The sequence below is a fragment of the Netta rufina genome (genome assembly GCF_964035555.1).
Source record: "Netta rufina genome assembly, chromosome: 3".
NCBI classification, from domain to species: Eukaryota; Metazoa; Chordata; class Aves; order Anseriformes; family Anatidae; genus Netta; species Netta rufina.
In genome coordinates this window covers 40,837,131-40,859,865 of record NC_140125.1, presented here as the reverse complement: position 1 = coordinate 40,859,865, position 22,735 = coordinate 40,837,131, and the positions used below count along the sequence as shown (strand labels likewise).

At 39.8% G+C, this 22,735-nt stretch overlaps 1 protein-coding gene across 2 annotated transcripts in view; it reads right to left on the bottom strand.

The window, feature by feature from the left end:
- THADA (THADA armadillo repeat containing) overlaps window positions 1-22,735 on the bottom strand; it is a 161,304-nt gene that overhangs the window by 8,925 nt on the left and 129,644 nt on the right. Inside the window, exons 35-37 of one of the 2 annotated variants that reach the window (XM_084285394.1) lie at window positions 22,565-22,709; window positions 19,878-20,009; window positions 10,275-10,405 (exon numbers count right to left, since the gene is read on the bottom strand). In XM_084285394.1, coding sequence (XP_084141520.1) covers window positions 10,386-10,405; window positions 19,878-20,009; window positions 22,565-22,709 — 297 coding nt within the window. In that variant the 3' untranslated portion in view covers window positions 10,275-10,385. Of the gene's footprint in view, window positions 1-10,274; window positions 10,406-19,877; window positions 20,010-22,564; window positions 22,710-22,735 lie in introns of those variants that run through there. The other variant, XM_084285393.1, reaches the window with a different exon arrangement.

Genomic DNA, 22,735 nt, shown 5'->3' with positions numbered 1-22,735 from the left:
ATAGCGGCTGTAACGTTGCTCTCAGCTTTGCCTTTGATTATAAACAGATCTCAGTTAATAACATCTCTGATTATGATGGAAACTCACAGCTCAGGACCAAGCAGAAAATTAAGGTCCCTTCTTGAACAGAAAAGCATAAACATCTTATTCGTCTTTTCAAGCCCATGTTTGGAATGTGAACAGAACAGTATTTTCCATCTCCGAATTATTTTTTAAATGTATGTGCGTGTGTGTATAGACAAGCTCTTCCCATACATGCCATGCCTCCTTTGCACAAAGGGTTTTATTACAAAACAACCACAGCTAACAGATCTTTCACAGGAAATGAGCATTTGGACTTTACCACTTGCATTACCGTTTTTTCTGAAACATGCCTCCTGCCCCCCAAAGGCACGCTCCAATTTAAAGAGCAAAAAAAAACAATACCCCCTGCATAAACCCACAGAAACCCCCATTACTTTTGGGAAGGTAAAAAAAAAAATAAAATTATATATATATATATATGTGTATATATATATATATATATATATATATATATATATATTATTTTTCAGCTAATTGTTTAGAACATTGCCAATGAGAATATGTTTAACTCAAATTAGGTATGTGTTGGATAAACGAAGATGCATACTCTCAGTTTCTAAATTAGTTTCGCTAGAACTAAATGTATGACCAAAGTCGCTTATTATTGACATGTTCCAATTAAGGAACTTTTTGCTTAGCACCGAGGAAGATTACCAGATGTGACTGAGATGTGTGTTACAGCTGTGCTGCAGGAACATAGGGGGCCAGTTTGCAACCTAGCTGGGACTTTAGTGTCTGGAGATTGGTGGTAAAAGGTTCATTATAGAAGGGATAAAGGGATGAGGAATGTGTGGGTAATCAATGCAGGAGAATGTAGATAAAATTCTTCTCTCCATAGTGCCTGAAACCCAATATAATTCAGGGTTACATTAAAATAAATAAAAAGATTTTTAAAGCAGTAATGACAAGGCAGGCTTTCCTTCATTACTACGTGTCACAGCCACTGCCATCACAGCTTGCATAAGGAGCCTGTCGAGATCTGTAAGCTGCTGCCCTGTTTACTCAATTGCAATTAAAATGCTGATAAGAAAAAAAAACAAAACACTTAATAGATTATTCACATGAACACTCCATTTAACACTTACCACTTTTGGACTCCAGGACTGAGCACATACACTTATCTTTTGTGTGTTTTTTCTTAAGTTTCAGGACCATAACAACTCGTAATCTTTACGTAACGGTGTCACCGTGTAATTAATAGAGCTAAATGAAGCGCTGTCAGTAAATAATCAGTAGCCAGTCCTTGATGGATGAGCTGATTCTAATTCAGTCCATTCACTTTCAACTTTAATTAGTGGCATTGTATTCTACAAAGCAAACAGTTCCTTCACCCCTGTGATGATCTAGCATTGTATAAGAGGGCTGAGAATAACTTGCAAGGTGTGGAAATAAATTTGGGAATACAAAATAAGAAGCCGCAGTGATTACACATTTTTATATAACGTGATTTTAAAAATAATATTACTTTCCCGATGCAAAGCCAGTGATTTTAACAAGTACCATACAACCCAATAAATCTTCCTAAGGAACATGAGTTTTAATGATGTAGTTCTCCCTCCTTTTTCTTTAATTAAACTAAGTGATATGAAATACTAAAGTTATGTTAGTGGTTTTTGTTTGTTTGTTTTTGTTTGTTTGTTTTGTTTTTTTGCTAGATGCAAATACAGGCCTAAACATGCTCTGTATTTCTACATTTAAGTACCAATGCAACAACATACTGAGGTTTGTTTTTTTGTTACAATAGCCCGTGTTCAAACTCCATGCTTGCTGCAGCTGCTGACAACTGCTAAGCAAACTGTTCACTTTTGAGTTACTTGAATTTGGAGTAATTTTAGATTATTGGACATTTTTCAAATAAACATAGAAAAAAAATGAACTACTCAAGACCACTTCGGTTACGGTGTGCTTTGACCTTGTTCTACGTTTTCTCTGAATGTTAACTTACATCGGTATGCCTTGTCTTTCTTCCAGCAGTTCTGTGTAAAGGGTGGGACAATGCAGAGTAACGTATATTGCTGTAAGCAAGCTGGGGCTATTAAGCATGTCTGAGTAGAGAAGACCCTTGCCAACTGACTACAAATCATCTGAGGAGTATGAGGAGTACGTGCCATTTACTGAATGTACGTGTTCATGAGCAGAGGAGCAAAAAGTAAGTTGGGAACCTCAGCAATTCAGTCTTCCTGTCTGTACTGATATAATATATATCAGTATACCTTATAATTAAATAGTATAGGGAGAGGCTGTTTTTAGGTAAAGATGATTTGTATTTCATTTTATTTTTGTTTCATTTTACTTATTAAAAAGGATGACATTTGAAACGAACTAAGATTGTTCTTATGGAAAGGACCATAAATCTTACATAAAATATTTTTTGTCAAAAGGGTCATGATATATTTTCATCTTCTTTTGGTCAGTTCTCTAATCCCACGTATCTTCTCAGCATCTAAGAGTATAGACTTAAAAGTGCAAAACCCCACAGATGGTGTTCACTACACAAAGACCTGATGAAAAGAACCCTTGCATCAAACCCTTCCAACATACACAGTCCAGAGAGACAACAGATGAATACGACAAAGGGATGAAACTTGTGTTGAAAGAACAGCTCACAGGCAGTGTTATTTTTATCTTGTTGCTGGCATCTTCACACACATACACAATGCCATAGTACTATCATTAAGTTTGTGAACACACCCTTACTGTAGGAACTACCGTAACAACGAATTCATTCACACTGCAAGTGCGTGAGTAACAGGTGAGTGAGAGGACATTCTTCCTTTCCCTGTCAAGATCTTAATGCCCACTTGCAAGTAGCTCTCCATGCAGTCTATCGGATCTGCTGTTACATAGTTTGCTGGCATCTTGTTGAAGAAAGTCTACCTGACTGCACAGCTGTGGTCTACAGACAGGCTGATGTGCCAGGGTTCTTCCTTTCAACAGCTCCCCTCCAGTTCCTAGGCTAGTACAGACCCACAACTTCAAAAGGCTTAAAGGCTCCTCTATGATCATGGGGCATCTTTCAGTCCACCCCAAGGAAGAGATTCCACCTTTTACCAAGCTCAGGAGCCTCAGGAGGTGTCCCGATTCAGCACACCTCCGTAAGCAGCACTAGCAGAGAAGAGAGGCAGAAATGCTGCTGCTAGGGCACATGCACCACATGCCCGTCAACTCTACCAGGAGCTGATCTGCCCAAAGCAACCAGCTCTGAGAGCTTACGTGTCACTTAGCAGAAGTTCTCCTGCAGGTGTCTGATAGACAAATTACAAGCCCAGCTGCACGTCTCAATCCTGAATGAAAAATACCCAACTCAGAAAACATTTTCAACAGCATCCAGCCCATCAGAGATCTACCTGCCCTTCACAAAGGTAGGATGACACACCAGTGATTTCATCTGAGAGTTGGTTTCTAGGCTTCCTTTCAGATATACCACAGTGAAATGAAGCATTTCATGTACTCCTCACTCCTCTGCATCAACACAAAGGCTTCTTGATCCTAATCACACCAGTGTGGCTCAGGACATTCTGATATCAGGACTAAGACGATGAATTACCAAGATGATATTCAAATTTCACCCGAAAGCAAGAATCCCATTTTTCTTTCACACAACTCTTGCCTCCTAGGCAATTTCTGGATTTTGCAGCTTCCGCAACCCAGGACATTTCCCTTTCTTTATATGGGCATGTCCGCACCTCTCTGGAAATCTTTCAGCCTATTTATACCTCCAATTTAAGCTCCAACAACTGCAGTCAAATAAGTAACAGCTAGCTCAAGCCTTGCTAGCAAACTGCTGGCTGTCACGTCCCTATCCCAGACATCAGAGGGGTGGCTACCTGCAACTTCACCTGCATCTCCATCAGCCACACCACCACTTCAGGGCCTTCACACACTGAGGTGATCATTGAATCATAACATGGCTTGCATGAATCACTGTGAGATCTTCTCTCAAGTGAATTTACAGGAGAAGCAGGAACTGCTTGGTCCTGCATACAGTGTGAATATATACATGGACTCCTTGACTGATGAATACTATTCCATCAGTAATCAGAGTTCTTCAGTGGAAAGTCTAACACATATACAAATAGACTTGTATAGAACAGAATTTACGTTTGCCTTTTCCATTTCCTTCAAAGTCCTTTGAGGAATTGCATTGTGTCTCTTCAGCTGAGAGGGAACTGAGATAATGCTGAGTGCTCTCCCCAATATACTGATATACCCTGAAAATAAGTGGTCCTTGCACAAGATAACAAGAAAAAAATGTCTTGCATATGAACACAGATATCAACTGTGCAACACCAGGGAATTCCCAGTCACTGGAAAGAAACCTCTCTTTCTATTCTTTCCTCATTTAACACATAGCTTTGAACCTCTCATCCCACATATTTCTCAATAGTCCAAGCAGGTGAGGAAGACAGAATGGCTAGCTAGCATGTGACTCTCATTCATTCATCATTATGTGGAGTACTTACTTCCCAAGTCACTTGCTTTTGTACGATGTCCACAGAACGAAGAAATGGCACTACCTGTGTTCTGCCGACAGAGAGGAGAGACCTGAAGATTAAGATTAAAAAATCTTGACTGATTTTAGATGTCCAACCTTAGACATCATGACCTGTTTTCTGAGTATTCAGCATCCCGTGTTTTAATACTTGAAATGCATTTGCCTCTGGCTTCTGCTGTATGTGCTCTTAACTCCTGCAAATCATGCCTCCAAGGAATCTTGCTGAGCACTCAGCAAACAAGTGACCTCCTTTCCAAACTCTGGTTGAAGTGACTTGCTTACCTGCACAAAACAGCTCTCTGGGAGAGGCAGGGATACGATGCAAATCACAAGAGGAAAACTAAATGGCTTTGGCATGTTCCTTCTTGTGATCCTGTATTACTTTGTCACTTTCAGTTTTGCAAGTGAGGTAATAACTGTTGGAGATATTTCCTATGCTGTATGTTCCTGATTCATCATTAGAGCAAACCTGTCTTGCTTATTGAATTGTACAAGAACTTATTGAAAAAAAAAAAGAAAAAAAGAAAAAAACACACCAAAACAAAAACAACAAAACAATCAAATGAAAAAACGCCCTGTGATAAGGTAGCTAGTCCCTAGTACATGCAGCACACAATAATTAAGGTTGCATTTCCTTTTTCTTTTTTTTTTTTAAATACCTGGCTTTACAATCTCACATCTTACTAATATCCGTAGCGTAAGGAAAGGGGGAAGATGGCAATATATGTGTGTAATTTTTCAAATTTAAAAACAGAAAAAGAAATCTGTACCTTATCCAAGTAATATGACATTATATTGAAGCTCATGAGTCAGAGAAACAGTGGTACCACAAGCCTGGCCACTCAGACATCTGCAGCTGGAAACTAGTGGAGTAAGAGGGAATGGTAACATCGCAGAAGATGTGGGGTGTATGGACAGCACTGCTCCCGGGTCTATCTAATCCCTGTCAGCAGACCCCCCAGTATCATAACACATGTCTAATTATCTTGGCCAGGTAAGTTCTTCTTTTCCTTTGAAAACTCAGGGTTTGACACTCAGCCTCTTAACCACCTCCAGTCACACTATATCCCAAAATGCAGGAAAGTTCCCCTTTTATCCTCTACATTCTTCTTCTGCTGGACCCAGTCCAGCCTCCTCTCACCACGATTTTCATTAAAGATCTTTCTCCTCCTTTATTTCCTCCTCTCACACTGGCAAGAAGGCGGCTCCTCACCTAACCAGACCGGGGATCCAGCTCCAGCTCCCTTACTCTCACCAGTTCAGCTCGACTGTTTCAACAGCCCACAGAAATTTTTCTGATTAACCATTTTCCCTTCCCTAACCAGAAACGACAGCACATTTCTCGTATTTGCTGACCACCCACAGGTATTATTGAAAGTGCAGGAGCTTTCATTTCAAGCACGTAAAGGCAGCCTGGCCCACGGCTGCCCCCAGCAACAACTGCAGAGTCCTTTTGGGGCTCCTTCTGGGAGCACAGGTACGTGCTGCAGGAGCACAGAAATTTAAGCTGCTTAGTGAACACAAAAGTCTTTGCAGGTTTTAGCTTCTAGGCTCCTTAAAGTCTCTACCAAGACATTTTATAGTCCTACTTCTCAGTGAAATTTGTACATATTTTACCAGCGTAGCTTGCTTCAATGCATAAATGTTAGAGAATTCAAAAGAAAAGGCCTGAAATTCTTTTTGTGGCCTGCATAAAGAAAGCATACTTCCCTAACTTCACATATAGATTCATGTCTACCGTAATAAATAATAAAATAAAATAAAATAAAATTCTTCACAGTATGGCAAATGTCAGTACCAACTATTAAGAATTAACACGAGTAGTCGAAAAATAAGATTTTATGAGAAGTGTCAGGGAACGCTACCAATAGACCATCAACCCTGCTTATAAAAATACACAATTCATGCACAATCTGATTTACAAGACAAATTATAAAGAGAAGATGGAGACAAAAAAAAAAAAAAAAAGCAATAGGCTGTGAGCTAACAGAAGTCAAGGAAAGTTCTGCTGAGAAGGTGCTAGAAATTGGGAGGGTGAAGTCGGAGGAGGTGGAGATGTAGGTGGCACTTATTGCACAGAAAACAGTCACAGTGCTGGTCACGCTGCTGGTGTATTTTTTTTTCCAATCACATTGGCAGTCTGTAAGAGTAAACAACATCAAAGGGATTTCTGTCTGTCCCCCCCCTCCCCCTTTTAAAATAAAATAAAATAAAATAAAAAAATAAGGAAATCAGCAGGCATGCTCCTGCGTACGTGGTTTCCCACCACAACCTCTAAACCAGCTGCACAATTTCAACCCTGACGGACAAAAGGGATAAAGGAATCCAAAACATGAAGTCTTGCTTCTACGTAACCAGCCAGCTAGGTAGGGAAAAGAGACCCACTTACCATCCCACCTAGTGAAAAACTGAAACTTCAGTGATTAAACATGAGAAAATCCACTTATCCGCAAAACAAATCCATGAAAAAAAAAAAAAATCTCCTTTCATTCCACTGCTCAAGGAACTTTTAAAGATGCCACACGCAGTTACACCCCATATTGGCACAGGTCTCTAACACAGACATGTACATCTTTACCACAAAGACTCTTTCTGTCTGTAATATCTTATTTTTCAGTCCACCTGTTCCAAAGGAGCTTGCTCCAGGGAAGGCCATAACCTACCTCCCTAACTCCAGGATCTCCTTACATCCTGCTGAATTTCTATTCCAGGGTTTGTACCAACCTCACATTATGGGAGCTCGAAGTCATCAGCTCCATACTATCAAGTCCTCAGTACTTTGGGACATAACCCGAGAGACCATTTCTCATCTCACTATGATTTTCCCTGATTAAACTAGTCTGTGCATCACACATCGCTTTAGAAAAAGGAAAATAATATTGGAAACATCTTTTCTGAAGGACCGTTGATTTGTTCATTAATACCATTTATTTAACTCTACCCGTTAGACTTCAGAAATCACAGGACATACCTTGTTTTCTGGACATTTCTGAGATGTGGTGGTAAGAGAATATGGCGTGTTTGTATATACTATATTGCAATATGGTGATTTACTTGGATAACTTACGTTTGGGGAATATGAATTAAAGATATCATGGAATTTAAACTTTGTTGTGCATCTTTATGTCTGTACACTAGATAGGCCTTTCAGTAAGTAGGAGGAAATGAGAAAAAATCCATCTTTTAATGTTTACAGCAAATGTAGGTTAAGTTGAGCACCCTGTAGTCTAAACAGCTACATGCTAAGTTTTGTTTGGGAATGAATTTGTAAAAATGAGTATGGTGAGAAAAAATCTACTAAGTGTAACTGTGGTCTTCAACACAAACATGCAATAAGCTTTTGTGTGTGTCTGCACATGAGGGAAAGTAAAAGGGTAATTAACATAGAGCATGAAAAAATGAATGGGTTTTATTAGTCCTGGTAATAAGATATTGTAAGTCTAACCTCTGCTGTGATCAAGCCAAGTGTATAAGTTAATCAAGACCTTCACTGAAATATTTCTGTTAACACTTTCATCTTACCAGTGGGAATTATTTATACAAACGTTTTCCACTGCTAGCATGACAAGGTGATCATTAACACAGCACAGACCGTGCAAAAGACCAAAATTAAAAACATGCGAAAGTGGCATTACACTGGTACTGTAAGCAACTACCATAAATAATTCTGCTCCTCAAAATGATTTCAACAGTCTTGTTCTACATCTAACAATCAAAAGCCCTGTATGAAAAAAATCTAATTCTTGAAATTTAAATTTCTAGGCTTCCCAAGGATGTTTAACTTGACTTTCACATGCGTGAGAAATCAATTTGTTCAGCCAAGCCAGTTCCAAGTTCCCCTTGTAAGAGCTCATTTGGAACTGATTATAGGAAAAAAGAAGTTGACTTTTACACATCTTAGGTTTTGAAGTAAGGGCCCATTGTGTCCCATGACTGCTTTCACCCCCACCCCCGCCACACCACTAATTAAAGCAACCAAATGAGTGGAAAGGCTATGGCTTGGGGAATTGGTAATACACTAAAAGCATCTTTCATTCTACAGTGCTGCTTTGGCTCTGGCACTGGTAGGTTCTATCTCGGTCATTAAAAATGCTGAATGCTGACTTACGTGAAAACAAGGAGGTGGTTTAGGTTGGTCTGCAAAGATATTTACGTTCCCTGCCTCGCTCCCACCCACACATACCCAAATGAAATGGCGTGCAGAAATCTGCTCGCAGAAGTGCATTGTCTCCTCCTCCTTGGTGAAACACCTCTCGGTGCACAATGACATTGCAAATAAATATAAGTATGCTACGGGCCTGCCTTGGGCCTTGCAGGGGACAAATACTTTGTGCAGGCTATCAGTGTCATGTTTTCAGAGCTGGTGTTTTATGATGAAGTTTGATGCATAGGGCAGAACAAGAGGAAACATGCCCTGTTGACATCTCTGTTATACCTCTGTTGCTGAAAGACCTTCATTCTTCCGCAGCTGTCAATTAGGGTTTTCCATGAGCAATATATTTCCAAAAAATAATGGACCCATAGCATTAGACACGTATTTCTCAGCATACATCTTCCTAGTCTATGTATAATACAGATGAATATTTAAATTATAATCTACTTAACCTAAATATGAGCAGTGTGCAAACTAGATGCCTACAGTACTGAGATAAGACTTTAAAAGTTTTGCACACTTAGGGCTATGAGGTAACAAGGATATGAAATTAAGTAATTACAAACTTGTAAAATTTCGCAAGCTCTCCAGTGCATCACATGCTTTCAGTTGTTATCCCATCTGAGCATTTCCACAGCACACCACGTGTGCCCGCATGCACGTAGCCAAGCCTCTCGCTCATCTTTCACATCAGACCTTCCAGAATGCTGCTCTCCACTGCCCTGTGAGGGAGATGGTCAAGATACCAAAAATATCAGAGATGTTGGGCCACATCCATCTTGACTTTTTTCCTTCATGTGACCTTCTCTGTCTTAAGCAATCCGAGGAGGACGGGGACAGTTGCAGGTTATGAGTAACTCAAGACTTTGCGCACAGTCCTGCTTACACCAGCGCCAGCTTTCACCCATGCCAAATAATGAATGATTGACAAGTTACCACCAGCTTCCCTATCCCAGTTTTCAATCATGGCTAATGCCTGGTTGTATGCTACGAGACAGTGAGCTCCCTGTAAAAATAAGTTATTTTCTTTTGAATTGTATATAACTACCTTTCATAATTCTAGTGGTTTTCTTTCGCCTATTCCCCTTCCCTACTTGTTAATCATTGAACAATTCTTCTTAATGTAACAGGGTTTCTTTTCCATTGTTGTTTTTGTCTGACCGTTTTGCTACAATCTGCCTTAAAAAATATATTGTTTTTGAATAACTGTCCTGTATCAAATTGCTCAAGTTTGTAGCAACTGGTCTTTCAAAAATAAATATATTGGGATAGTTTCACCCTTTCCTAGCAAGAGTGAAAGGGAAAGAGCAGTATGAATAAAATTATGATTCTGTGAATTATAGAACTGTAGCAACTGGCCTCCAAACAGTGCAGTGTGTGCTCAGACTTCGCTTTTACAGATAAAGGACAACAGTATTTCAAATTTTCATTTCAGCTTTTCCAAACCAGTAAAGCTGGAGTCCATTTATTCAAGTAATACATTTGAATCTTGGTATGAATACTGAATACCACAGCAAAATGTCACACAGCTTTATGCTAGGGCTTGCAGTCTTCATATATCATGGAACTTCCATCACCTCTGTTGAGATCTCATCTCAAAATTCTAGATATGACGATGAAGCTGAACATTGTTGATTCTCAGCATGCTCCAAATTATGAATGTAGAATGCCAGCTACAGAAAGCAAAACAGAATAAAACCAACTGACTAAACAAACTAAAAATCCACCACAGCTCTTCATGACTTACCTTTAAGAACAAGTCGGTGTAGGGCAGATACTACAATTTCTTTTCCCCTAGCATCCCTTGACATTCTTCCACTCACTTATAAAGAGAATGCTTTTTTTCCATAGGCTTACAAAGCATCAGATTTTCTGCACTGTCAGCTCATTTAGAGAAAGCATGATTTAACTCTGTTCAGAAGAACATGATCAGTTCTTCAGTTTTTGTTTACTACTGGAGAGGCAGATTTTGCCTAGTTTAGTGGCCTGACCTGCAAACCTTTTTTCGATAAATACAATTATCACTGCTACTTGTTTTTTCTATAATTGGTCACAGTAAAGAGCAAGCCAATAAAACACACATGATTTTTTTTTTTTTTTTTTGAAGACTAAGATAGCATAGATCTCTCTCAGAAATAAAGTGCAGTGTTTTAAAGGCAGAAGATCAATAATGGTGCTAGTTTCCTTCTATCAAGAGGGCCCATGGCTGTTAACGGGGACAACACTTTTACAGAATACGTCAGAAAACCTGGTTTCATATGTCTATGAAGTGTCATAAATAGCTGTGGAAGGATGTGAATTCTCTCTGGCTTCAAGTAAATGGCTCTCCATTAATATTTCACTCAGGCAAAGACTCCAAGTTTAGCAGGTAAGGTGGGGATCATAAACAGCCTTCTTCTATTCTGGTTTTGTAAGTAAAGAAAGAAATGGCATCAGGAAAAAAAAAAAAAAAAAAAGCAGAGGGAAACAACACATTCAGTTATGGGTTCCTAAGCCCAAAGTTGACTTCCAAAGAGTTTTCTGAACAAAATATTGAAGCCCATTTTCTATCTTTTTCAGCCTATTTTTCCTCTGTATCTCGGGAAAATATCTAAAATTTGAATTCAAGAGTCACCACTGAAACAGGAAACAATCATGTTGTAAATACAATCTGATAGACCGCAATTACTTCCCTATCAGATTTTCCAAAAGTTTTCATTAAAATATGAGATTTTTGGGGTATAAAATTAGAACTTCAGCTGTAAAAGAAATGTTAAAGACCTTGAATACACATATTAGCATAAAAAGATGGTACAATTAGACTACAAGTCAAATCTGCTCCTGGAACAGCACCAAATTTGTTGTAGCAGAGAAACCAGATTCATTTACACTTCTAGACCTCAATTCTTTCATCCTTGCAACTGACCTGTAATTGTGCCCATCCTAGAACTATTACAGGAGATGTGAAAAACACCAAATTATAGCTTCTAGCCACAGTAAGTATTTCATAATCTCTACCACGTGTCATTTTGCTTTCTGGAACACGTTTCTTAAATGTAAGGTCATCATAGTCATGTCATCAGGTAGTCACTGACGAGCACTACTGTCTACTCAGTTTGCCAGGATTTAAACAGTCCTGCATAAATCCTACACTGTACAGTACTCACCTCTAAAAGTATGGAAGAGGAAAAAAATAGAAACGGCTAGAGGTATTGTCCCTTAAGTAGAAGGCCGACCATGCACCATTTTAAGCACCACGTTGTCCTCTGTGAACCCTACTCTACTTATGATCCTACAATTACCGACAGCATAAGGACGTTATCTGCAATGTTGCCTTACACAGCCTATGGTACTTTTTGGTAACATCCAGTGCACTTCAGAGCGCAGAGCCTTGCCGTCATTCCCAGCAGCGCCCCGCCCCCCCCCCCCCCCCATCAGTGCATCCCAGGAACACGCACACAGCTGCGTGACCTTTCCTCCCGTCCTCAACGCGCTTTATCTAACATAACTGAAGAGCTTTCACCTCCTTACAGTGTCTCTGAATACAGTCCTACACCGTGTTTGATTATAATACTGCAAACTGTCGCTGCTATTTCACACTTCGCCACTGAGGTTGCAAGAAGAACACAGCAACATCCTTTTAATATAGGATATTACACTGTCTCCACGCACAACATTTTTAAAATAAATGTCATTTGTGGAAAATCATCTTGTTCTGCAACAGGAGCAGCTCTGCTTTGCTGTGAGGTTTTTCTGCTTTTGGTTGTTTCTAGTTTTTATCGTGACCTCTTCTGCTTCTGCCTGGGTGGGTCTTGTCTATGTCCCTTCTCTGCTCTCCACTACTCTAGGGCCAGTTGGATAAACGCCTCCTCCCCTTTAATCCCAACATTTGGCTCAAACAACTCTTTTATAGCAGGTTTAGAAATCCAGCTCTTTCTGTTGAGTTGTGCATCTGGTTACCAGAATGCAGGTATGGAGACTGACAAAGCAAAATAAATACCGGAGCAGATCCCAGAAAAAAATTCCATTAACCTTCTTTCCACTTGTCTCCAATACCAGGAACGTGCCATCTTCTGGCTACCATGATGAGCAGCTTTCTTTCAATAACCCACACAGTGCTCTGAGAACTTGTGGACAGTTCCCAAGAGCCCTGCTACACATCACAGGATCTGAGGAGATTTTCCTAGCCAACAGACTCCAAAATTATAAAATACTCTCAAGGTAGCTTAAGAAGCACAGGTGCACAGGTGTTAGTAAGAACTCTGTAGATGAGCTTTCCAATTTGCTGTTTTTTTTTTTTTTTTTTTTTTTCCTACCCAGGGCAGTTGGAAGGTCTTGAAATTGATTCAGTTGCGGGAAGCTCTTAGCTTTTCACACAGCAGCGTTCAGTGTCATGTACCTAGAATGAAAATGTTCAATCTTCTGCATGCAGCACTAAAAGTCTCCATTTTGGGGTTAGGTAGTGAAAGAGCTCCAGGCAGTTTCAGCACAGCACACTCTACAGCCAAGTTCTGACCCTGTGTTTTTTTTTAACCCTTACATCAATCTCGAAAGAATCTAAACAGAGAATAAAATGCACAAGTCTTACTTAAACCAAGAAGAGGAAACCTAACGCCTGTGATCCTGCCACAGACTCTTGCTAATACATCCTCAAAACAGTGCATGCATGCAGTTCCCTAGTTTACGTTCAGGTAATTACCATGTATTTCTTAAAGCCAGGCAGCTGCCAGAACTGGTTTTAAGAGATGCAATTAAAGGAGTTGTTTGAGGCCTCAGCTTACAAAGAGGTCTATTAGCCTAACCTGAACATCAGGGCAAGTCATCCAGTGCATGAGAAAAGTTGAACCCTATACATTAATCTTTGTCCAGGATGAGAGTAACCCAACTTGTTTTATTCACCACACTCCTCCCGTTTGCCTCTCTAGAAAGCCACGCCAGCACCAAAGTAGAGCAAGAGCAGTGGATCTGTCCCCAGGTTTGGCAGGAGGATGAACGTGTTGGTTATACAGAACAGAGAGTTCTGCACATCTCGTCAGTCCTTCTCCTTTAGCTTCTTCACCAGGAGAGCGCGAGGTAGGGACTTAGAGCTAGCGTAGTGTACGCGGTGGTGCGCAGCTTCCAACGCCCAGCTCCTCGCCAACTCCATTCCCCCCGCAAGGACTCGGCACTGTGTAAGTAACAGTTAAGTCCGGGGAAGAGGAAAGGGTTAACTCGATGTTGTGATGAATTCAAGCTTTAAGAAATCTGTTTAACATGGTCACCGAAAGGTAAACATGTGGAAGAACAGCTCCTTTTGCTAGGGCCACGGTTTCTAGGTACTTTAAGGAGTAGCCTGAAAACACTCCGTTTCAAATGCCAACAAGGACTCGAGGCAATAATCAAAGTAAAATGCATTTCTTTACTGTTTCCTGTGTCGTATGTGGGATGCTCTTATCACGCATCTGAACACCACCACCAACACTGGTATTTTTAGCATTGACTTTTGCCCAGCATTTACGCTTAGCTGTTTCACTAGCAGATTTCATCTGAGTCCAATGTTCTGGAATACTTCATGGATTGGTCATAAAGGACCTTTGGGGTACACGTTTTGAGATCATGCCACTCCTCCATGATTTGCTGATATCACCTGTGGTGTTGAAGATGAATGCCAGACCATTGTGCTACGTTAATATCACACAGCCTGAGTTATCTCCTATCTTCTGAGTGATTTATGAGATCTTGTTAGGGCACATATGTATGAGAACTCCTGTACACTTTTTTTTTTTTTTTTTTTTAGGAAATAGTATCAAAGAACATAAATCTAAGCAAGATTTCTTCTCTTTCACATGTTAATATGGTCTGATCTTAATTTCTCCTTTCCTACCTCTGCTAAAGGCTTATTGACACACCCCACCTCCAAAAAGATAATTAAATAGGCCTTTCTGCACACACCTGCATGACAGAGACCCCTACTCTACAATAAAAAAGTTTATATTTGAATTTACCGTCTATATTCACGTGAGGGGAAAAAGGCATAAGAATCAAACTGCTTTGCTTTTCTTCCTGTCACTGAGACAGCGTGATGCACAAACAGACAGGTTTTATTCAGCCAAATGCTGAAGCCTCGCAAAGAATTCAAAGTTACCCTCCAAAGGTTTCCTTCTTTAATCTGATTAAATGATTCCCCTCCTGCCCACAGCAGCACATTTTAACTTCTCCCTTTGTACGCATTTACACTCTTTAGTCAATAAGCAAAATAAAAGTTACAGAAAGGCAAGTCCGAATGCATTTAGTCTGACACAGTAGGGGATGCCTGAGACACTGGAGGCCACTAAACCGGTGGTCAATACCCAATATCCACAAAACCTCAACCAAATCTGCTACACAGACCTGTGCCGCCCCTTCCCCAACAGCACGTTTGTCATCTTCACTATTTTACTGAAGGTTAAGAGTCAAATATATCAGGAAGGGAACAACATGCTGGAAAATAAAAGAGAGATTTGCATTGCCTTTTTTGAAGAAACTCCTGACCCAAGAGTACAAGTACCCTCTACTGCATGTGGAATGGCAACAGAAGGATCAGGATCAATGTACCTGAACTTCTGTTCAGTGAGTTTATCAGCAATGTGTTCAGAAGTGACTACATCATCTGTAGCCACAAACCTATCCTCAGAGTTGTGCTGGAAGCAAGGGAAATATTAACAACACTGGACTGACTATCTAAGATGCTTGTGTGTCCAGTGACTGTGCTGCTCGGGGCATGCCCAGTTACCCCCCGCATGCTGTGTGAAGCTCTGCTGCAGCTACGCAGCCGCCAGCGAGCTAACTTGTCCTCTGTCCTGTACTGCTCTGCCACACTATCACAGAATCATCTAGGTTGGAAGAGACCTCCCAGATCACCCAGTCCAACCTCTGAACAACTAAATACTGGAAGAGGTTCCCCAAGGCCTCAATCACATTCAAAAGGACTTTTAGGCTCCTATGTCATTCAGGCACATTTAAAGATTTATTCAGCTCTGTGAGTCTAATTGTTCACCTTCACTTTTAAAATTGTCAGAGCTGAATCAAGCCAGTTAAATTGGTGCAAATGCTGACAACACTAAAAATGCTCTTAAACCAATTTCAGGTTAATTTGGTAATTTAGCAACATAAAGATTAATCTAAACATATTTGGTTTTTAGAATTGTATTGGCTTAGCTATAATGGTAAATGGTTTATCTAAATGTTTCTAATACCAACAAGCTTTCTAATACCGACAATTTTACTTTAGGAAGCACTTCTCTAGATAAAAAAAAACACAGAGGAAAATGACAACAATGAATACAACTTTCCTTCTTGCAACTGAATTGGTCAGGATATTCAGCAAAGCACTCATCAGTAGAGAAAGTAAACCCCTTCCATGTGACTTAAATAATCTGCTTTCTTGTAAGGAGTAACCCTCTTGGATAAGCAACGCTGCTGTGAATAGGTCTAGACTTTACACAGCCATGGGTCACTAATTTAATTAGATTTCAAAGCAGCTATTCTACATTTACACTGAATACAATACTTCCTGCACCCTCCCTCATACTAAAGGAATAAAACAATCCCCCAGAAGTTTACACCTCAGCGCATGAGGAAACAACAACAAAGTGTACATGCAATACCTCTAGTTACAGATCAGGTTTATATTGTCCAAGTTATCGGTAAAACCTTAACTACCTATTAAGCTGTTATTTTTAGCAAGCAAAACAAAAGATTTTCTCCTTTCTAGTGAGATAGGATTCTGTTTGACCTGCTCTGTTCTGAAAATGACTGCAGCCAGCCAACCTCAGTACCCCCTGCCCCCCCATAATTACAAGTTTTTACTTGTATTACAAATTTGAATCAAGTTCTTCTGTATGAATAACATAAATAAAAATGAACTTTACCAGTATCAGGGGAAGTCATTGTCTTCGATAAAAAAACATGTTTTGTAGGAGGTTTTGAGGGAGAGGAGGGCAGAGCATAGGAGCCCTGCTGTGTGTCAGTGTTTGGTCTTCTGAGCTTTTCTCCTTTCAGCTAAAAATGGGGGCTGTAATTTTGACAGAGTTTTTTTTATCACATTTGTTACCCTGGGTTTCAGACTCTGCAAGGTTACTGCTCTCTTCATTTGAGTGATCCAAAGCTGCATGGACCAGTTACTCGAGGATACATGTATTGTTTTTTTTCCCCTCTCACTAAAAGCCATGAGGGAATAACAAGAAACGAAGTTCATATTCCCTTCCAGGAGCTCACGTAACACTTCAAAGAATTACACAAGATAGGAGCAGTTACAGGAAGTGAAACCACTCTAATAGAAAGGACCAATTGCCTCCAGTTTCACCACCTATAAATGACCTGAGAATACTTATTACATGACACAGTCACATTGCTACACGTGTGCTGTAATTCAGGAACATGCATGCAAGGGAAAAATATCCTGTAACAGTTGTGTTTACAATCTATGCAAATAATCTGGAAGTTTATTACAATTTAACAGAAGTCCAGCTTCAAACATCTTACCCTCCTGAAGCAGAATAAAAATTCAGACTCACTCCAGCTGTTGCATACAAGTATGTGCTCTCTCATGCTGCGTTTTGCCACAGGAAAAGCAGATGCCAGCTTGTATCAGTTATCAATTACGTAGGCATAATCAGAGTTATCAGGCCATAATCAGAGATTTCTTTGGATCTCAGACATAAATCCGAAACTTAAGGTGTTCATTCCCTAACTTGACAATTCAGTCTTTCTACAGTTACAGCTTACTGCTTTACACGCTGTACACACAGGTGAGAGTTTTGTCAAGAGCAGATATAACGAAGCTAGTGCCAACGTTTCTGGCAAATCCAACGCTTGGATTTTGTGAGCAGCATTCCCACTTTGTATGCAGCAAATTAACAACAGTAAAAGGTGACACTCGCAACAACCACTTTGTGCAATGCAGTGTTTCTGGAAATATAAAGTCTACTAGGGCATAAAAACATCTGATGAACTTAAAAACTTGAAATTATAATAGACCGCTTACTCTCTCATGTTAACTAGTGCTAATGGCGATAAAACAATTACAGAGTGTATGGAAAAGGCATTCTGGTCATCCACTTCTTGTCTTGGTCTCCTGAGTCATCTTGTATTCTGATCGCATGATAATACTGCTGGGCCACAATATGGATTTATCATCGCATAATGGAAATGAAAAGTCAGTCAGAGTAAAATATCCAACAATTTTTTATCAAATCAAGGGTATAAAGACCTGTTTTATGGCTTCTAGTGAATTTTGGTGTATTAGCTTAGAAATTTTAAAATCAGTGCTGTGATAAAGGAACAGATTTCCATAGAATGAAAACTGAGAAAAACATACAGAGAGATTTGAATGTCATTTAAAAATGTCCAGGACAGAGAGCACTAATGACTCATGAAATGTCTGCAGAAAACCCCAGACCCAAACATACTGCGTTATCTCACATGAACACGACACAAAGAGTGTAAATGAAAGCAACTAACAATGTTAGAAGGTAATCCTCATTTTTATCTGGTTGTAAACGAAAGCCACAGTGGCGAGAAGCCTTGCCCTCCTAACCTGAAAGCTAGAAAGCAAAGCACAGAGAAATAAAAGGAGTTTAACGAGGAAAAAATGTGACAGGAAGGAACAATAATAGAAATGCTAAATGAAAGAGGAAAGAAACTATTATTTCTTTTCAAAAGTGGCGTACTTTGCTATTCACAACAGGTAAAAGATGTTGATTTCATTAGAAGCAGTTTAAGTGAAAGTACAGGAAGGCAAAACTAAGTATAACTAAGGGGTTAACCCAAGTTTGGGGAGGGGGTCTCTATCCTAATTAGGAACATTGAGAATAAAAAACAATTATATTACTTCCTCAGTTACGGCCACTTATGCTCTAACAAATTGGCAGTATTGGTATCACCTTGGTATTAATTAGGAAGACAGAGCCCTTAACATCTCATCCAGCTATAGGGGAGTATCCCATGGTATGCAGACACAACAAGGAAAAAGGGACGAAACACAGGAGCCAGGGAACAGCATTGCAGTATTTCCAGAGAAAGTACTATCTTGAGGTATTTGAGGATAGCCCCAAAATGCCGCTGTCAGGGACCTGAGACACATACGCAGAGACTCTTGATACTCAGCAGAGCTGTAGCAGGGACCAGATAAATCACCAGAGCTGTGATGAGTGTGCTGGAATCAGAGCTGTGGGAACTCAGAGGATGATGAAAGCCATCTTTAACACATCCCTCCTTTTTCCTTCTCCTACCCCACAGCACCGTGCCTGAACAGCGCCAGCTCAAAATTACATCTGCCACATGAGCACATTCATAGCTACTTCTGTCTACAGCAGCAGAAAACACACATTTTTACTGCCGTGGTTGTTTTAAACCGCAGAGCTGCTTTATCAACAGTCTAGCAGAAGTTCACGTGGAGAGGACCGACCACATTGTACTGACTGCAGCCAAGCTGGTACAGGCATTAGTGAATGGCACAGACCAGGAGGGTCCACCAGAGACAGAGCAGCTTGGAAGCAATTTTCGTATTTATTCACAGCACACAGAAGAATGCTTCAGCAAAGACTCTTGAAGCAAAGTACATTAATTAGTTAAGCCTACTCAAGTTTGTGGCTATTTTAAAACTACCAGGGTTGAGTAAACTAGGGCATGCAGACAGAAGGGCCCTCGTCCCTGAAAGCACATTGTGGGTGTTCTGAGAATTGTATTTGTTGATCTGGAACTAAATGGATTTCAAGGTCTAATAACGAATCAATGAGTTGAATACTGTTTTTCCGGATTCCTCACTGTGACCAGGCTATATAATGACCAGAGACCCAAACAGTGTCTTCCATTGTGCTGTATTTGAGCAATGCTGGCATTAAATAATTTCCAGCATTACTCCTTATGTGATAGTTGACTCATCACAGCAAGAACCATAAAGCTGAACACTGCTGTTGTCCTTTTTACATACCCATATAACCATTTGCAAATTATACCAAGAACAGTAAAAACAAAATAATAAGGCATGGTGGGTGTAAAATCTCAACTTACTGTTATCTTCCATGGTAGGCGTTTGTGAGATATGTGGATCATTTTACAGTTAGCAAGAATTTTGTGATGAGAACTGAAATACTTTTGTCTCTCAAGTATCTCATATTACTGAAAACTGAAGAAAAGTTAACATACCTGTTCCTTTACTGCTCTTTTTCTGAGACTGTGCCACTTGTATAACCTCAGAAGCAGCATCCCTTACTACCAAATCTTCATTCTGCAGCAGAAGAATCACACATTTCCACATTGCAAGGGTATCAGAGAGACCTATATGTATTTATGGAGAAAAAATAGAATTCCATTTCTTACAAACATTCAAATAAATTACATAATTATGTTTCCACCCTTAAACATGACAAATTCAGCTAAACACTGAATTAAGGGCAGGAGAAATGTACTGGCAATCCACTAGGAAGACAACTGGGAATATAATAAAAATCTTTCCTGCTTGTGTGTGAACTTTATCTAGGTGGTTGTCTCAGCTTGGCTTAAACAGTAGATTGCTCCATTCCAGTTGCATTCTAAGGGATTGCTCTAACTAAGTTTTGGGTGTTCTGAATTTTCTATAGTTTCTAGAGTGCATAATTCCTATTATTTCCTGTAATTCCTAGAACTCAGACAGACTCCAGCTATCACCCTGGAGGCAATGCACATCACAAGCTGTACACAGCTTACAGAACCCTTGTGCCATTTAGGGGTGCCCCATGAAGGCTGACCAGCTGAAATGCAGAAGTCACTGCATTCATAGGTTTGCTGGGGTATGATTAAAGTGGACTGACTTCAGCTCTTGTTGAGCATCCTGGTTAAAGGAATCCATTGGAACATCCCTCTTAGAGGCAGTCAGTTGTGAGATACTATCACTTTCTGGTGATTGCAGAGAACAACAGAGTGGCTGCTTCACTGCTGCGCTGGTTTGCTTCAAGCATGTTATCAACAGGTCTATCAGAGATTTATGTTAGAAGGCTGGCCAGACAATTAAGTCTATTGCACTGCTTGGCCAAAATGAACTGCTTGAGGCTTTACTTCACAGGCAGAAGAAGCGTTCCTGTATTTCATATGAATTGCCTATTTGGGAATAGCATGGAGTATAATAATTTCAGAAAGTAGTTGCTTTTTTATAGCACAATATGCCCAGTAATGTTACACTGGCACAGCTGGAGCAGAATAATTATCCTATTCTACATTCAATCACCAGCTTTCTGACCTAGACAAGTTGGTATCGTACCTGCCAGAGGTGGAAGACCGCAAATGCATTTTCCAGAAAGACTCTTCTGAACACTCGAGCAACATGATGGAGAAATGGGGGAATCCAGTACATGCTGACCTGCACTGGCCCTCCTCTTATGAATGCACTTCAGGAAGCCTTGAATGTACTTCAAGGAAGCCTATCAGAAAGACTACAGCTGCAATTCATACAACTGCATTTTTCTTTAGCTTCTGCTTTCAGGAATATGTGGTCAAACGAGCTGATGCAGAACGAGGCATAAAAATCAAAACTGTTTGTGTGTGCATGACCCCCTTAACAGAATGATTCTGGGTTTATATCACTGCAGCTCAAGAGGAGCTCATGCCTTTGATTCTCACTGCAGCACTTGACAGTTTCAGAGCTGTGAAGAACCCCAGACTGGCAATTCTAGGCTGTTTGGAGGATTAGTTCTGCATCTTTCTTACCCAGGTCCGATTTTCAGGGCAAAGAGCCAATTTAAATGTCTGTCCACTGATGCTCTGTGGGCTTTTATTTACAGGTTGGTTGGTTTGTTTCGCTTTACTAAGATTTCAAGCATAATAAATTGCTCTCCTTAATATTATAAATATCTCTTAAAAGACATCTTAAAATAAACTACTCACTTTTGAAAAACACCATTATCTGCAGCATAACAAATACTATCATTCTTCTTGCCTAACAAAAATTTGTATCCCATCTATATGAGTGGACTCAAGCTACTCAAACTAGAAAGCTATAAATAGCTATCTTCAAATTATTACAGAAACCAAAAACATTTAAAGCCTACTGCCTTGCTCAAGATGCAAAACAATTTCTTTATCATTCTGGATAAACCCTAGCCTTTTAGTCACAAAATCCCCTTACTCTGTACTTTCAAAAGACAGGGAAAAAAGGGGAGGGTTGGGGGGAAAGGGGATAGTTCTTTAAATAAATAAAAAAACCAAAACCAATAAACTCTTCTGTTTAGTAGACCACAGAATTTCACATAGCTTTCTCTCTCAGTCAGTAATATGTTGTTGAATAAGGCTGTGAAGGGTTTTTGTTTGTTTGTTGGGTGATTTTCTAAGTAGATTGCTTAATATTAACTTAAAAAAAAAAAATTCATCGTACCTCTGTAGTATGATGTGATAGAATTACTAACCATTCTCACAGTAGAATGTGTTGTTCCACAGTAGAACGTTTTTCTTAGACTGAAGCTTTTAATTTCAACATTCAGCCAACAGAGTTTTGCTGGGCAACTAAAAGCATGTCCACATCACCAACAGAATATGTCAGAAAGACCTGGGTCAGAGTAACTGCAAGCCAGTAAATCTGTACAGAGATGTAGAGCGGCCTGCAGACATTACAGCACCTCACACTCCCCTTCTGAAGAGTTACTGCAAAAAGCTCTACACATGTGCTCTTTCTACCAGAATTTAAATAACTTCATAGCTTAAGTAAGTAATGTTTAGTACACTGTCCTATAAAAAAAATGCAGAATACCATTTGATTATGTGTTCTGACTATGTGTGCATATACACGTACCATAATACAGTCATGTGATAACCGGGTTTCATCTAAAAAGATCCAGAAAATTAAGTGTGTTCAAACTACTCACCAAGAACGAGCTTCTCATTGATCAGAAGGAATGGTGTTATACTTTTAAGTACCTCAGCAGCTGCTAACAGCATTTCTGTCTGTTGCTCATCTCCACAAAAAGAAATTATCTGTTGAACCCATTTCTTTAAAACCTCCTCTGAAATCTGAAAGCAGAAAACACGTGGGAGAA